General features: G+C 38.1%; 3 protein-coding genes across 11 annotated transcripts in view; all 3 read right to left on the bottom strand.

The window, feature by feature from the left end:
- The window catches only part of LOC122088015 (ABC transporter D family member 2, chloroplastic), a 20,365-nt gene extending 16,707 nt beyond the window's left edge, over positions 1-3,658 (bottom strand). Inside the window, exons 1-5 of the mRNA XM_042657154.1 lie at positions 3,215-3,658; positions 2,863-3,058; positions 2,644-2,711; positions 353-679; positions 99-263 (exon numbers count right to left, since the gene is read on the bottom strand). Coding sequence (XP_042513088.1) covers positions 99-263; positions 353-679; positions 2,644-2,711; positions 2,863-3,058; positions 3,215-3,457 — 999 coding nt within the window. The 5' untranslated portion in view covers positions 3,458-3,658. The remainder of the gene's footprint in view (positions 1-98; positions 264-352; positions 680-2,643; positions 2,712-2,862; positions 3,059-3,214) is intronic.
- A 1,668-nt stretch (positions 3,659-5,326) lies between these two features.
- Positions 5,327-12,342, bottom strand: LOC122089854 (membrane-bound transcription factor site-2 protease homolog). Of its 8 annotated transcripts, none has more exons than XM_042659580.1 (11): positions 12,064-12,341; positions 11,919-11,984; positions 11,719-11,785; positions 11,226-11,324; positions 11,026-11,129; positions 10,375-10,522; positions 10,110-10,190; positions 9,529-9,993; positions 8,960-9,283; positions 6,687-6,855; positions 5,327-5,689 (listed from the first exon to the last, which is right to left on the bottom strand). In XM_042659580.1, exons 1-10 carry the CDS (start codon positions 12,165-12,167, stop codon positions 6,694-6,696), a joined length of 1,620 nt encoding a protein of 539 aa, XP_042515514.1. In that variant the 5' UTR covers positions 12,168-12,341; the 3' UTR covers positions 5,327-5,689; positions 6,687-6,693. The 8 variants fall into 8 exon arrangements, with proteins under 8 accessions (XP_042515514.1, XP_042515513.1, XP_042515516.1 ...); XM_042659579.1 differs by having other exon boundaries at positions 5,327-5,667; XM_042659582.1 differs by lacking the exon at positions 5,327-5,689 and adding an exon at positions 6,120-6,256.
- Positions 12,343-15,761: 3,419 nt separating this feature from the next.
- Positions 15,762-17,150, bottom strand: part of LOC122088831 (zinc finger CCCH domain-containing protein 37) — a 19,396-nt gene continuing 18,007 nt past the window's right edge. For both annotated transcript variants that reach the window (XM_042658175.1, XM_042658174.1), the window contains one exon: positions 15,762-16,349. In XM_042658175.1, coding sequence (XP_042514109.1) covers positions 16,170-16,349 — 180 coding nt within the window. In that variant the 3' untranslated portion in view covers positions 15,762-16,169. The remainder of the gene's footprint in view (positions 16,350-17,150) is intronic.

Raw genomic sequence — 17,150 nt, 5'->3', positions numbered from 1 at the left:
GGGGGTGGGGGGTGGGGGGTGGGGGGGTGGGGAATGCAATGTAAATGGGATAATCTAACTATGAGAATGAAAAACCACCAAAAATAAGGAATGCATACGGCTAAATTTTCAGAAGCACTTCTGAAACGCTGAAGCAGAAGTTGCATTTCATTCCCCTCTCCTCCATAGAAAGCAATTGACTCAGCATTTTCTCTAACACGCACAAGTCCATAACGAAAATCTGCTTCTTTTTTCTCTTGGAAGAAATTTAAGGTTACTAGGCCCTGTAATCACAAAGGAAATGCTCTTCAATTAAGCAAATAGCATTTCAATTTGTGCAACTTCAATTGCAAGACGAAGGAAAAAAAATTACCCTTCCAAGATATACACTAATAACCGTTCCACCAAGCGAATACACAAGAAGTACAACAAAAAGTGGTGGGTAGATGCCATACAGAATGTTACTAAATGATATCAAGTCTACTGCAGCGTTAAAAAATGCCAATGAAAATGAAAGAGCTGTTCCAGTAAAAGAACTTAGGTCATCAACAATCCGCTGATCTGGGTTATCAATTATTGACTGGGACTGAATCTTGTAGAATGTCCTGTTCTTAAGATATCTTTCCATATAATATTTTGTCATCCAAGACCTCCATCTCAAAGCAAGTGTATCTCTTGCATAATCTCTCAATACGAAAAACTGCCAAAAAAAGAAAAAAACACTTATCTCTCAATACGAAGAACGGAAACCAAAAAATAAAACAGAGATTCATAGAGGTGTCAACATCAAAGAGGAAATGATAGTAAACATAAGTTTCAAAGGAAATCAAAACAGAATTCAATAACATTCAGAAAAAACAAGAGAAATTTCTAGGGGTATATAGTATAGTTGTCATGGCGTCGCCAAGGCTGCGATTTGGCATCCTTGCTGAAAATGAAGTTAATGGCAGTGCTATGATTTACGTGACTCACAAATGGCGGTCGCCATTGGCTGATAGGCGTCGCTATGGCACCGCCATGGACGCCAGGTACGCCTGATTCACTAGGCGGTCGATTTTTTGTAAAATGCAGGGTGATTTTGATAGGGCTATGTTGATTTTGATGATTTGATGTTGCTTAATTTTGGTTTTATATGTTATAGGGCATATATTGTAGGCTTGTAGCATGCTAAATAACTTTAGAAAATAGGGGAAATAAAAAAATAACATACTAAATAACTTTAGAAAATAGGGAAAATAAAAAATGACATATGAGCGATTTGACCGCCATGGCAACGCCATAACAGGCGATTCATCACCAAATCGATTAGCCACCCCTCCACCGCCTTGGATCGATTTGACGCCGTAACAACTATGGTATATAGTACAAAATTAGAAAGAACTAAATCGCCCGAATTCCCATGGATCAAAAGGGTGAATATTTCTTAGTTGACCACCAACATAGCTTGTCTAGTTGGCCCAGAATATCTGCCAAGTGGGGCCAAAATTTAGTGGATAGAAAGACCCCCGAAGTCCCTGCCTATGTGTCAAGTTTCATCCAAATGGAGTTGGCCAAGTGGCAAAATAAAGCTTTGAATATCAAGGACTATGGGAGGGTGCCTCCCCTTACCTATCCAACAGAAGGAATTACCAAGGCCAAGAGAACGTTCTCTAGTTGGGGGCCATACAAGGAATATTTGCAATTCAAAACTAGGAAGAAACAAATTAACATATTGAAAAAGTATGCAGGTGGACAGTGGAGGAAAAGGGGGAGGCACCTATCTGTTGGAGAAACATTTATTTTTTCCATGGCAAGAAAAGGCTCAGATGATGATGATCATGATGGGATAAGTGTTAATCTTTATAGTTGCTTATGGTTCATTCTCCTTTGTGGTGGTCTAGCCCCATATGTATCCTAAAGTCATGCAGAATGATGTAAAGATTCCATATGATACTGCAATTAACATTAAAAATGGTATGTACTTGATCTCTATGAAATTAAAGTCGTCTCTAAGACTTCTGTAAATGACATCAAAGCCAAATGTTTGAAGGTACCCAAGAAATTTATCTTAAGGATATCAATAATTTTGCCAATAAAGAGGTAAGAATCTTGAAAAAGAAAGGATCAAATTTGTCGATACAACTAGAAGATGATTTCCTAAAGGACTTAACATGTGAAGTTTAAAAGAAATATGCCAGTTACTCGTTTCCATAATCTAAGAGGGAAAAAAAATCAGTTTCATCAAAAGACAGACAGTTGCTAAGGGGAGGGGGGGGGGGGGGCGAACCTTATATTTTCTTTATTTCTTTTCAATCCAAAAAATTCAGCTTACTTTATCATTATATATAAACATAATAAATAGGTTGCCGATTCAGCATGGAATAAAAAAGTTCCTTTTACATAGTTATCTAGTAAATGGTTAAATGGTTCATGTCACCGTTCTAAGTGTTCTATATCAAAAAAGATTGTAATTTAAAACCATCTACTTACTAAGATAGTGGTAGAAAGAATACCATGCTGCACCCGGACTTCAAAAGGTTTAATTTTAACCATGTTAATGGTCCCACATTATTGGTAAGTGACCAACCACAATAGCCCAAATAAACAGAGTGGTAGGTTCCATCTCAATATGCTCTCAATATGGCTTTTAGAGCAATACCTAAGAAAATGCAGCAATGTGCTCACCGGAATTCCTCCAGCAAAACCCCCCAGGTAATACAGAAGTTGTTTCGTAAATTGTTCCTGGTCTTTGTCTTGCAAGAACAAAAAGGACATCAAGGTTTAATTAGTTAATAATGTTTATCCGCTAGTATTTCTACAGGTACAAGTCATTTTTTTTTTTTCACGCATTGTGGCAGAACTACATCAAAACTCAGAAAGAAAACGAAAAGTAATTAAACTTACTAGCTAGCGCATTATAGAAATCACGGCCCAGAAAATTGAAGCCAACACTGATTCCTGTAGTTGCCAAAGTGAGAGTAAATACGGCAGCAAGCCGTAGCCTAGCTTGTACTTTGTCATCTGAAGACCAATATGGAGCAGCCACTTTCCAGAATCTCCTCCAAAGTGTTTGAAGATCAGGAACCTTTCTTTGTGAATCCTGTAGTATTGGAAAACAAAAAGAAAAACAAAAAACAAAAAGAAAAACGAAAATGAAAAAATGTCTCTCGTTCAATCCAATCAAGCACATCTACATAAGTAAAAACCAAATTATCTAAAAAGTGAAAAAAAAAAATCAAAAGAAAGAGAAAGATACCATATCTTGCTGTGGTTCGGAGAATGGAGGATCATCGGAAGTTGCAGTAGATGTATTGGTGATCCTCTGAGACAATACCTTGGATCTTCTTCTGCGAATGCTTTTCTCGCTAGCCATGCCAAGGAACAAAGATGATGTACAATGAAGGGAAGGAGAGCGAGCTAAGAAAACCAGGAGTCGTGGTGGGTGGTGGTACTGGTAATTGCTTGAGAAACAGAAAGGGTGTGAGTGCGTAAGAAGCATTTTTTCACTTTATATTTTGTCCTTCCCTCTTCCTTTTGATTCTGCGTGCGTGTCGTGTTCTTAGCTCTCAGGGACCGAGTTCTCTGCTACCACTTCACGTTTGCTCCTCACTCCTCGCGCCTCACTTCCTCAGTTGGGACTTGGGACATGGGACATAAAAATGCAGGGACCAGCGATCTGTCGTTGGGTTGGTTTGTTTATCCAATCCATTTCCATCTATTATATGTGGTTGGGGGTTGTAGTGACGCGCGGTAGCTGTTTGGATGGGAACACTGTTTCGAAAGTCGGAATCGGGATTGGTGTCAGCCGATTCGGCTCAGAATCGGCAACGTGACCGATCCAAGTTCTAATCGTTCCATGAATTCTAGGGTTTTTAGGACGGAGATCAGTTGTTTTCAGATTTAAAGGGTTAACTCTAGGGTTTTGACATCCTTGCAATGGGAAGCAGGGTTTCAAAAACACAGAATCGAGATCCTGATCTTGGATTGATGTTTCAGATATAATATTGTATAAAAATCTGGATCGGCCTAAGCCGATTCTGATGGTGTGAAATGAATAGCTCTCAAACAACAAATGCAATTTCACTCTGCTGTCTTAGGCCATGCTTGGTGTTTCTATCTAGGTCATTTCTTGGGCGTGACAATTTAATACTATATCGATTAGGGAGAAGAAGCTAGGTTAATTGATAACTTCTAGCACCATTTCCATACTCACAACATGTTTTAAAACCGTGAAACCAATGGGCCAAAACGGAGAATGTTGTGGCTTAGTATGAAGTTGAGGTGTTAATATTTAAAAGCCATTATGTTTCTGGAGACATGTCTTCCCGTCTTCTATGATGTTTTTAACATTTTTAGAAACAAGTTTTTTCATTTTTATGTGGGGAGAAAGTGAAAAACACCATAAAAATGATCATTAAGGGTCCATTGGATAACATGTCTAGAATATGTTTTCCATTTTTGAGTGTTTTTAACGTTTTTGGAAACATATTTTCCCCATTTTTAGTGATGTGGGATCTAGATGCAAGTTCTCAACAGCTGATGCAACGCATATCCCATATCCATCATTTGGGAAGCTGATCTCATATCACTTATGAAAGAGATTTGATTCCATCTTACTTGTTCGCCCGATGGGTTTGTCAGACTAAAAAGAAAATGAGATGATTGGGAACCACATTTTACCTAAAGTCTAATGCTATTTATCTCCTACAATTTCAAGGTAATTCATCAAAATAGATTCATTTATCGATCCCATCCCCCATCTCACTTAACTGCTTGACAATCCCTAGATGCATTCCCTCATTTCGAGTAAATATAGTATTGGGTTCTCTCACCTTATGAGCCAATCATGAGATTCAGTGCTCCCAAAGTTCGTAACATACACATTTTGTAGGGATCCAACTCCTCTAGGGATTGCCAAAGAAAATATTAGATAGAGAGGTTCAGTGCTCCCAAAGTTCATAACAAAACATTATGATTTGCAAACCGAATGCTAACCCTTTAAAAACCGTATAGAATAAACCGAAACCGTTTAAAACCATGAAATCAAAACCGTTTAAAAACCCTGAAAACCAAAACCGTTTACTAAATGATTGCAATTTCAAAAAATGCAACCGTTTAATACATGGTGCGATCTTGGTTTCAACCAAAATATATGTGAACCGAATCAATTAACGCCCTTAGCTTCCACCGACCAGGACATAAGTGTTGTACCAAAAGCTATTGGATCACCAATTGGACACATATTGATCACCCAGGTAACTATGGGCAAAACCTAGACCAGGGGAGGATCCTGATCCATTATGTAGGATCATGGAGAAACTGACATGATAGGAATTTCTAGGGACAATGAAAGGACCTCATTCACCAATTACGAAGGAAAATGCTCAGACTTCAGTTTCATTTCTCAGTTTGTTTCGTGTGAAAAAGTGGATAAGGAAAATATGGGAAAATTGTACATGGAGGAAAATTTTCATGTAAATACCATTTGCGGGGAAAATTTTACAATGAAATAAATTGCCATAGCATCCAATACCGCGATCAAAATATAGAACGCGCAGTGCAGCCCCCACCGCATCAGCTATTGGGATGCCATCAAAGTCCCTTGAGAGGGAACCCCATGCTCATAAAAATCAAGGCACAATTAACTGTAGACTCCGGAATAGACATTAGTAATAGAGACTCAGATTCTCCACGATGACACGAGTGTACCTCCCAATTCCAACACAAAGGCCTTCAGAATGTTAGTATTGATATTGAAATATCCATGAGTAGCTTAGCTCTTCATGCAAAATTTTAGAAATGAAATCTGCATATGTAGTAAAATGTAAACAACATGAACACACAAGCATGAACATGCGCAACGACAGAAAATCCATTTTGTTTTCCCAATCCCACAAAGATAGAACTGCAATCTCCCACCCCCCACCCAAAAAAAAAAAAAAACAAATCCAGTCAAGTTCTTCGCGACTGAGGACCAATCAAAACAATCTGATATCCATGCACCTCCAGGGTGGACTTTGATGGCAAATATCCTTCAGGGCCTCACCCTCCCAATCAATTATTTATTTTGAAGAATTGTATGATATGCCCGCATCCCAACCATGATTTTCATATAAACTCCCCTTCCATCCAAGTGGCCAACCTCAAGTGAGAGTAGTATATCACTTTAGCTACAAATGTTGGACTTTTCCATTAGAAGTTGTCAAAAAAATTTTGATGTCAGCAGTCGGAGCCAACACAATATTGAATCCACCATCTAGGCAGCAGCATGTTAAAGCACCCAGTCTTACAGATGTTTCTGTTAAATTACATAAAGCGACGACCCCAGGTAATTACTTCAGTATAAACTGGAAAAAAAAAAAATAGCAACAGCAACCTGGGACTAAGACTTCTTCCAACCAACACCCCCCCCCCCCCCAAAAAAAAAAATTAAAACTTCTAAAAAACTTTTAAGGGGGGTTTGGAGGCAGGGAACTTTCTCTTTTTCAGCTTCAAATTTAGTTTCTGGACGTAATCGTACATCAGTCTGAGTCTCCCTGAACAGATAAATATCTTACAGCTACATCTCACAGTATGTTTCTTACAGACCAAGAAGTCTAGTTTTGCAGTTTTGCTCATTGATATGATTCTGAAGTTGACAAGCAAATTATATGCCAACAAAACATATGCAATAGAGAATAAATTGGGAAATCAAAAACAGGAAGGATGTGGAATAAGGGAGATGATACCTTTGACCTAAAAAGGGATGGAAAAGAGTATCCTTGAGATGGCAAGGATGGATAAAAGGGTGCCTACCCAGAGGCATACTTGCAAAACTCTTCCCCTTCTCCTTGGGCCCAAGAAAGTGACGAAGAAAAGAGTCACCTCCAAAATAGATTCACCATCCAAAGCAAACACCTAAAAGATATTATCGTTGTCAGATTTTATTAAAAAAAAAACTATTACAAGTATCCAAGGTTGATCACTCTCAGTGTATAAATGGGTTCCAAAATCATGGGCAATGTTCAATCAGTTGGGTGATTCTCGAAGGCATTACTCAAAAGTAGGCCGCATAAATATCTCAAATGGTGGCAGGATTCTAGAACAACCCCACCCCTAGGTGAATGGAAAGCACCTTCATTGCCTAAATAGAAAGCTAAGGATGCAATAAAAGTTGTACCAATTCCGCAAGATCAAGTACATGAACCATATTGGGAGATTGACTGAAAAGACGAAACCCTGAAACAAGTCCCAAACAATTGGCTTGGCATGAGGGTTTCCACCCATTCTCACAGGGATTTGAATTGGGTTGGGACTTATGTTCAAGCGCACTGCAATGGCTATGATTTCCAGCCAATCTAGCAATTTTCTGAGAGAGATCAGATAGGGATGCAGAGAATGTAGGGACGAAGGAGGTAAAGGGGGCATTTATTAAGAACTTTTGAGCCATGTGATCCGAACCTGACAGATGACTGTCTAATGTCATTCCGCAGGCAGACCTTGGGTGTTGTAGGAGCAAGCACTGGATCACAAGTGCAATTTTCCCAAATGGGAGGCACCTGAAGTGCAATTTACCTTAGTTAATATAGAGACACCAGTCTGGACTCTGGACCATCTTCCTCGCCCTGGTACTCATGCACAAGGTGGGATCAAATAGGATGTTATAAACAGAATCAGAGCACCACCTATGAAGCAGATTGCTGCTTTCAGTGTGTTTGTTTGACCAAAGCCTACTAATCAAATTGATCAATAAGACAGACAAAAAATTCAGACATGCTTCACAGAACAAAAAGCTAAGCAAGAAGAAAGAATGAAACCTTAGGAAAAGCATAGTTGAGATGAGGTTATTGAGATGGATGAGCTTAAAGCCTATGAATGATATTTCTGGGAGAGGTCGCAACAATAGAAGACAAGATGACAAAGACAGCTAAGAAAGTTTCATACCGCGCAAAGGGACTAATGACTACAGCAGAGAGAAAAATCAATATGGTGACAGTTAAAGACTCTAAAAGGAAAAGGGCCCCAAAAGATATTAGATAGAGAGAACCTGATGAGTTATTATTAAGCAAAGGCATCACCAATGATTGAGAGGAACAGTAGTGTGGGATGTCACTGCTCTGTTGAGCTGACTTAATCTGAGGTTTAATCTTAGTTATCAATTGGAATGTATGCTCTATTTAGTTTAATTTTTTAGCAATGCCTACTCAGAAAGGTTGCTAAACCATTAAATGGTTCACATAAATTTTCCAATTAAAAAAAGAAAAATAAATTTGCTGCTGTGGCATATTTAGGCAGAAAAAGTAGCAACTTATGAAATATAGACCGTGCTCTCATCATCTGATACCATACACATTATGATCATTTATGCAACAGTATCTCTTGCAAGGCTAATTACTTTTGCATTATCTTGAAGATCGGGTATGGCCCCATGGGATAGGCTCAAGGTTCTAAATTTTGGTGAAATTTCGAAATATTTCAGTTTCGACAGAAATCGAAAAGAAATTGTAGTTGACTTAACAGGAATACTAGATTTCCCCAAAATATCACCAATTTCAATGGAATTGCTCTCCCATTTCGCCTAAATGGGAAGAGGAAGAACAACAACATATTTCTATGCTTACTTTATTCTTAATGCATATTTCTATTGTTTTGATTGAACGTTATGTTATAAGTCTAAAATCATGCTTAATTGGGTCTGAAACCCCCCCCCTTTTTTTTTGCATCTAATTGTTTAAACATGTATACTTAAGCTTAATTGGGCACTCCCTGAAGTTTCAGGGAAGAATCCCACTGTTTAGACTTAAGGGCACCATAAACGCATTTCTGTACATTTCGGGAAAATTATCAGGTTACCCCTATTTCGCCAAAATATTTCAGTTTCGGCAGGGGGAAAAATGGCGTTCCTCACTGAAATTCCAAACCTTGGATAGGCTTTGGAGTTTAGGCTAAGCAGTCATGGTACATGCAACTATGATTAAATTGTAAGTCTCTCATACAACACTTAAATGGCATAAGAACATACCGGCAGGCTGTTGAGAAGAGCAATAGCTAGAGAGACATTGAATGTGCAGGCAAGTATCTTCTCCAGCATTTGTGGAAGATATGCGCCTAAGATGAATCCCCAACGAAATTGGTACGCAGTTAACTGAACAGAATGTCCCATGGAGAGCACATCTCCAACAAAAACAAAAGTCCCACCACAATTACTTGCTGAAGATTCAGGACCTCCATGATTTGCTGAAGAATTTCCTCCTTGCTGCAAGCACTCGGGAGAATAAGGGCTTGAATATGTTATCTCAACCCATGTCATACCTGACATCTGACTGGGCATCAAGCAGGACTCATTCTGTAAATTTGATCAAAAGCATCTTCAGTTGCATTGTTAATCACAGCCCACAATAATATATCAGATTCCAAGGAATGAAGTCATGAACATAAAAAAATTTCAAAAAGCATTCAACTTTAGACACTGAATCACTGATCCTTACACCACTCAAAAGGAAAATGTCATGCAATTGCTGTCAGTTTATTTAAGCAATAATGCACTCTAGAATTCAACATCTCACAACTTCTAAATATTCATGCTTTTACCTGAGAACAATCACAACTGCTTGTTCCGGTCTCAATTGCTGGCCATCCATCCCCACATTTTTCAAGTTTCACAACATCCTTGGCAGTCAAGCAGTGCCTACTCTCTCGTTCATGATGGAGACTATTTCCACTGCTTCCATCATCTAAAAAGCTTGAATTAAAGCAGGGAACATTAACAAATGCAGCAAGTTCATTGGGGCAATCAAATTGGTCATCTTTTAGTAGAATATTGTTGACGTCTTCCAACAAAGAACCAGCGACACAATATCCCTTTCTGCGACCATGCACTGGTAAGCTTCTAGAATCTTTGGAGTAATTTGAGTTTAGAAATGAATCCTTGTGGATTAAAGCAATCCTTTCCATCCATTCTTCAGGGTCATGGATACCCAAGCCATCCAATGACACAATGAGATCACCGGGTGATAGAAAACCAGACAAAGGTGATGCGGAGGACAAGCCCAAAACCTGATTCAGGGTAACTATCATGAGTGAAATAAGAAAGTGCAAGGTCTCGAGTTAAAAGCGAAATTTGGAAGAAAATTAACCACATCGAATATGGAAAATATGTAGAAGTAAAGTACCATGGGACTTTTGCCATGTATATAAAGAGGATACAATATCAAAGGTAGGAGGAACATTGCCAATCCACAAACTGCACAACACTGGAGGGAAGATCATGACTGATTAGCAACTAATTCTAACAAACCACAAAGAAAAACATGCATGGATATTTTCATGTCCCAGTGCAACTAACTTATGAGTGTACTAGTGTACAATTCTGCCACCCAAGGTTTTATTTAGACATCCAGTGAGAGTCAATTGTGAATAAATAAAATATTAACTCACCACTGCATTATGCCAAATACCAGCACAATATATGCGAAGTGCAGCAAAGGGAGGCAAACTCTGAAGCCATTCATAGTTGAAAGCAATCAGAGCTCCAGGAAACAGAACTGCAAGAAATAAGGCAATGTATTCGATCTTCACGCCCTCACTGTTTTTCGTGAGAATGGTACCTACAATACAAGCAGTGAGAATCTGCATCCAAATATTTGGAACCTGAGGCTGTGATACATCAATTTGTCTATAGGTTTTTTAGTAAGAAATCTGACTATAGCTTGGTCCTCCAGTCGGAAGTGCATCACTTCCTTCCCAAAGATCAGGACATTCAAACTCCAAAGCATCACTTCACTTCTAATGCAGTAGAATGGTTTCATACAGCAGCAGAGCAGGCGACAAAATATAATGAAATATAGCGTCCAAAGTATAATTACCACTCCAGGGCAGGAAAGTGAAATGTGCAGCCCAATTTTTAGAGGAAAGATGCCAAGTAAAATTTTACAATAAGTGGGGAAAATTCAAAGCTCAAACTGGGGATTCATGTTTTATATCTCTCTTCAACATCTACAAAGTAGCATGGGTGGACAGTGATATTGGATAAGAAATACAAAGTTCTATCCAGATTGCCAATAAAAAAAAATCCAACAAGAAACAAACCTTGCAGCAGCTATTGCATGGCCAAATTCATGAACAACCACAGATATCAAAGTCGAGATTATCAAATAGACTGCATCCATGAGTGACATTCCCAAACCAGAAACCTGCAGAGGAAAAGACAATTTTAAAGATCATAATTCAGAAAAAGGAGATGATCCGAAAACATGGAATAAAGATTTAATAATAAATAGAACACCAACCCAAGGGGATAAACCAAATAGGAGTTCATTCCAGAAATTCTTAAGCTCAATGTTTCCACGGTAGAGATTCAAAGTTCTGGCCAATTCCCATAGTACAATCTGGCAACCATGAAAGCCAAAAACCTTACAAACAGTATCTGATGGGGAAAAAGGGGGATGGGGGTGGCAACAACAAGACCTGTTGATGAGCTAACCAACTAAAATTTTGCCCTTTTTTTTTTCTTTCTTTCTTTTGGGGGTCACTTTTGCCATTGTTTAGATATTCTTACAATGGGATCTGGGAACCATGAAAGCAGAAACCTTACAACCAATATCTGATGAGGGAAAGGGGAAGGGGGGGCAACAACACCTGCTGATGTATTAACCAACCAAGATGTTGCCTTTTTGTCTAGTGGGTTACTTTGCCATTGTTTAGCTATTCGTACAATGGAAAATTCAGGTTTACGGTATGCGACGAAGTGAAATGAAACAAGGGTAGACTGTTAATGCTTACCAGAGAAACTGCCAGTAATGCCATCAGGCTAAAACCAATCCCCATCGAAAACCAACCTCGTAAGCACCTGAAGTTCACCAAACAGATACAAAATTTTACTTTTTTAAATAGTTTCGGTGTGTAGAAGAACGACACAGCACAATTTAGTGAGCTACTTGGCCATATCCTGCGAAGAAGTGAGAGAAAAGGGATAATACTACCTTGCATATTTACGACCAAAATAAAAGAGAGGCTCGTTCAAGGCAGTGATCTTCAAGTCGCAGTACCTATTTATTTTTAACAAATAAGAAAAAAAAATCGCAAAATAACTTATTTTTGAAGAGAGAGAGAGAGAGAGAGAAATACCAGAAAGAGATGGTGTTGCGAAGACGATGTGTTGCGCGCACGGGCAAAAGAGTTTGTAACCTTCTCGACCTTCTCCCACGCCTTCCTCCTCCCTCCATCATCATCTTCAGCAAACTCCACTTGTTCGTTGCAGCTCGCGACCATCTGTGATTCTGTGTACTAGTGCTTGTTTGTGTTTGTGTCCGCGCGTGACTTCTGAGTAAAGAGGTCGGCTCAGTGTTTCCCCAATCCCTCTTGCTTGAGGTGCCAGTGCCAGGGGTACCAGCCTACCAGGGGTCGAGAGAGAGAATATATTAAGATTGGTGAAACTGGAATCTGCCGTTACGAATCGGTCAATTCTAGGGCTTTTAGTCTCAGATTTTCAGCCGATTCGACAACCCTCTTGTGATTTTTTTTCTTTTTTTTAATTTTTAGAAAAGACAGACTTCATTAATTAATATAATAGAGAATATCAACAATGGTCGTGTATCTAGAATTCTAAATTTTCTATGCATAATCAAAGTAGTTAACTAATATCACGCATTCGTTTGAAGATTTGAGAGGAAAACTTAGTTGGGAGAGTGATTATAAACATCTAAGAATGGAGGGATTGCACTCCCAAGGACACGAACTGATGCTATTATCCTGAATCAAGTTGTGTAATTTCTTCGAGTCACTTCAAACTTGTCTCACATCCCATCCTTTCTCCTTAGACTTCTTCAGGTGATAGAGAATATTTTTAGACAATGCATCAATGTTTATTCCTGTCATCAAATAATCAGCACAAAGTAAAACAAAATTTCCTCTAAAAATTACTTCACATGCCCATTGGGAGTAATTATGAGATCTATTTCAAATACTTGTACAAATCAAAATAGCGGAGTCATAAAAAGGGAGGGGCAATATAATAGAAACTGTTTCATTGGGTTATACTAAATCAAAAATTTCACGTACAAAGTCAATGTCAAATGAAACCAAAGTCCATCAGTTTATATTGGTAAAAACAACCAAAGTCCATCAGTTTATATTGGTAAAAACAACCATAAGATTTGGCTTAACCTTGGAATATACTACCTGATTCTTGTGCAACCAAATGAAATAACATGATATAATTAGCATACCAAAAAATCTGATTTTATCAGGGCCAAGAATCCGGCTATAATTAAAACATGACATAATAAAGGACTGGAAATAAGAACTAGTTATGTTCTTAGTACGTAATCTAAACAAACTAGTAGCCAAATTCGCTTAGAGAAATCACAGACAAAGAAAATATGCCAAGCAAATTCGCAATTGGAATGACAAAGATCACAAGTGCGGTCAATGTCCATCCACTTCCCAATGATATCTTTAGTAGGAATGCCATCAAGGATAAGTCTCTAGAAGAATATCTTAAATTTTGGATAAAGTTTCAATTTCCAAAAGAATCGCTACCAATGCATGCACAAATAAGAGTATGAATACCTGTTGGACATTCCATTAGAACTAGTAGAGTCAATTAAAATGAAAAAAAAAAATTGGCAGCTAACTTTGTAGTTAGTGATCCCTTCCTAGAGAGAGAACACCATCACTTGTCAAACAAAGAGAAAACATGAGTTTTAATGATTTTATTAACAATATTCATGGGCAAAGAAGACACTAAGAGGAGTAGATTCCAATACTTCCCCATAATGAAATCCTTTATCCAAGGGAGGGAAGTTCGGGTGGTGATAGACAAGGGAATGTTAAAGTTAGGTAAACCAAAGATTCAGTGGTCAGTCCTAAACATAATATTTCCACCATTTCCAACTTTGATGTACATTATCTTTTTCAGAATGGGTAAGATAGTAGCAATACTATTCCAAGTAATTGATCATCTTTTTTCATAGTGGACATATCAAAAACGGATTTGTTGTGAAAACATTTAGCTTTTTAGGTCTTTGACCAAAGAGTTCTTATCAGAAAGAAGATGTTAGCCAAGTTTAAGTATTCTGAGAAGCAGAATCTCTCAAACTAAGACATCTCAAAGACTTCAGAGAACACACTTTTTTCCAGCTAATCAAATAGAGTTTTTAGGACTTCGTAAGATCACCATTCTAGAATCTTAAACATACAGAGTCCAATTTCCTATAAAATAGCGAAAAACAAAAATACTATGGTTGATACTATAATTTGGCAATCATTTTTTTTTTTTTTTTTATTAATATTTGCTTCTTATTGCTGATTTCAATTTCTAGGATTTCAACCAATTCATCATAAGCAAATCTTATTTTCAACTCCCTATACTTGAGCTTGAAAAAACTGTAGATAGCTCTAGCAATAACAGAGTGAAGTAAGGTCTCAATGGTCAAACCAAAGAGAAGGAGATAACCATCAACAATCTTATACATGCATAAGTTTTGAATATCACATCTTGTAAATTTTTCACGGGATTGTGTTCTCTGTTTAGGCTTCTCTTTTTTCTTTAAAGAAAGAACGCTACCAAATTACATGCACCTACGCCAAGACAATGCAAGTGCAAAAAGACCACACTGCCCCACACTGAAGATGCTCATGCGCACTCTCCCATTGACCATGGGATGTGATTTGTATGTGCACTGTCAGGTAGCGTTCTCTTACCCTTTTTCAGTTACCTTTTCGGCCAACTCCATGCCAAGAGAATGGGCTACTTTTGTCCGATTCCAGGTTTTTAAACCTCAACACCAGTCCACTACTTCCTAGGTAAGGGTGTCAAATAGTGTGAAATCAGTTATTCGGTCCGATTTCGATTCAATTTATATTTTGATAAGATAAAATCGAAACTGCACCATACAGGAATAAGCTTAAATCAGAATCGTTTTCTTCTGGTTTCTAATCAATTTTTGTTATTCGATTCACAATCAGTTAATAAACTAAATATTAGAGGAGTTGAGAGAGCGAGATACTACAACTATAGAAATTTACCTATGTATCATAAGTCATAACATGTTATTCTCTCAAAATCTGTCTTGCAACTGTTATATATAGATATAATATTAAAAGATCTTGTTGACGAAAGATTATAGACAAGTAACTAACATGAATCCTACAGTTAATATGAATCCTACATACAATAAACTTCCTAAAGAGTCAAGAAAATATACCTTTCCTTTTTGCTATCTATGTAAAATATTACATGTATGATAACTAATCAACTATGATCCTGAAAATCAAGAAACCCAGACATGTGAAAGTAAAACTCCAACTCGTCTTGCCCTCCCAGTCTATACTTCCCTTTTATTTTTTTCTTTTTCTCATGGAGACTCATCAAGTCAAAACACTAAAACTCTAATAGGTTTATAACACTTTAACACTAGGTTCCAATTAACTATTAGTTTTACGGTTCTGAACCAAACCGAACCAAGATTAAGACTTATAAGATCAAAATCGGATCATATTCCCCCATTGTGTTTCGATTCGGTCATAATCAATCGGTTTCAGTTATATATTGACACCCTTATCCGTAGGCCTTCCAATATCTAGAAATGTGATATTGGCATTAGACCAGTGGTATCAACCAGAGACACCAGCATCAGATCAAGGGTTAAAAAAATAAAATAAATTCATTTTTTAATGAAAATAGGGTTGAAACCAATCTATCCAGGCCGATTCTGATCGGTATCATATGGGTATCAGCAGACTCTAAAACCCTGTACCAGAAAGGAGCCATCGCCTATCAGGGAGTTCAATGGGAATCAAATAATCCCCATAAAAAATTCGAGTAAACAAACGAAATTCATTACATTTAAATGAAGCAATTCGTCAGATCAGACTGGTCAGGATTAAAAAGTGAATTATCTTGCTTTTTTGGGAATAGGGGTGTCTGGGGAAGGAGTGATAAAGCTGAATGAGGCCAACCAACAGAGATGATCCAATGTTCAAGGAAATAAAACAAAATAAAATGACATTAGCCCATATAGAAGCCCATATAGAATAGTTCCCACACAGTAGCACCCCATAAACCAACTCTCATTTAACAACTAGTGGATGGGTAAAGTGAGCAGCACCACCAATCAGTTTTGAGACAAATTTGTAAGAGTAAGTCCATGGTCCACATCCAACTCTGTTGCTAACAAAACTAAAGGAAACGACATATCACTCCCTCTCACCACCCAGGCAAAATAGATACCTCACTGTTGCTCCTGAACAGTTTGGTCCTCTTTCTCTTCTCCTCCACCTCCAGCAGATGCAGAGGTTCCTCGCTCTGTCGCCATAGCAATGGCCTCCCCTGGGGGTGGATGATCAAACCTGCAAGTGACGCTGTACTTGCACGTACCAGTCTTCATGTAGAAAGGACAAATTATTGCACCCTGCCACATTTAAAAGAAAGATTATGATATACTACTGCATCAGATTAAACTAAAAATGGAATACAAGGCAGTTAATTCCAAAAGGCAGCAGAGATCTTGCCAAAGTAAAACAAAGCCATTATCATTAACACAGTGGCAGCAAGAGTGACCTGACAAATTCTTAAAGCTAGATAAGTTCTCTGACTTCAGAGGCTGGCATTCCATAATGAGGGTGTTTCATTAGAATAATTGAATGAAAAGTTACAAGATTCAAATGTGTGGTTTTAAAAAGGACGGGCATATCAACCTCAATATTGCTATATTAATGCCTAACCCAGGAAACAAACTCAAATAGCATACCCTCTATATCACCCAAGCACAAGCCATAAATATGTACAGAAGTTATATGGCTGGGAGCATTGCAAGCTCACCAAGGAACCAGTTTAGCGGTTCCCACTTTTTTACGTCATCCAATTCTGATGCAAGTGTAGACAGACCATGATAATGTGGGGTTGGCATGAAATTTCCCAATAAAGAACAACCGAGATATAAGCAATGCTACTTGGAAGTTCAAGCTGGTTGTTTCATCCTCAAAGTACGGATTGTAAAGCAGGTTGGGTAACCCTTAAAACTCATACAAGCCTCCCATCAGAAGCATCAATAACAATGCTTACCTAGAAGGCAAACAGGAATTTTCACTTTCCAAGCATTCTGTTCTTAAGCACAATATTCTACATATTACGGGCTGCAGCTAAAAATGCTTTAGTTGAATTAAGAATTGAGACCACAGTAAACCCTTCCCCCAACCCCACCCCCCACCCC

The sequence above is a fragment of the Macadamia integrifolia genome, chromosome 9 (assembly GCF_013358625.1).
Source record: "Macadamia integrifolia cultivar HAES 741 chromosome 9, SCU_Mint_v3, whole genome shotgun sequence".
Lineage (NCBI taxonomy): Eukaryota > Viridiplantae > Streptophyta > Magnoliopsida > Proteales > Proteaceae > Macadamia > Macadamia integrifolia.
Note: the sequence above shows the minus strand (reverse complement) of the source record. Positions and strands in the feature narration are given on the sequence as shown.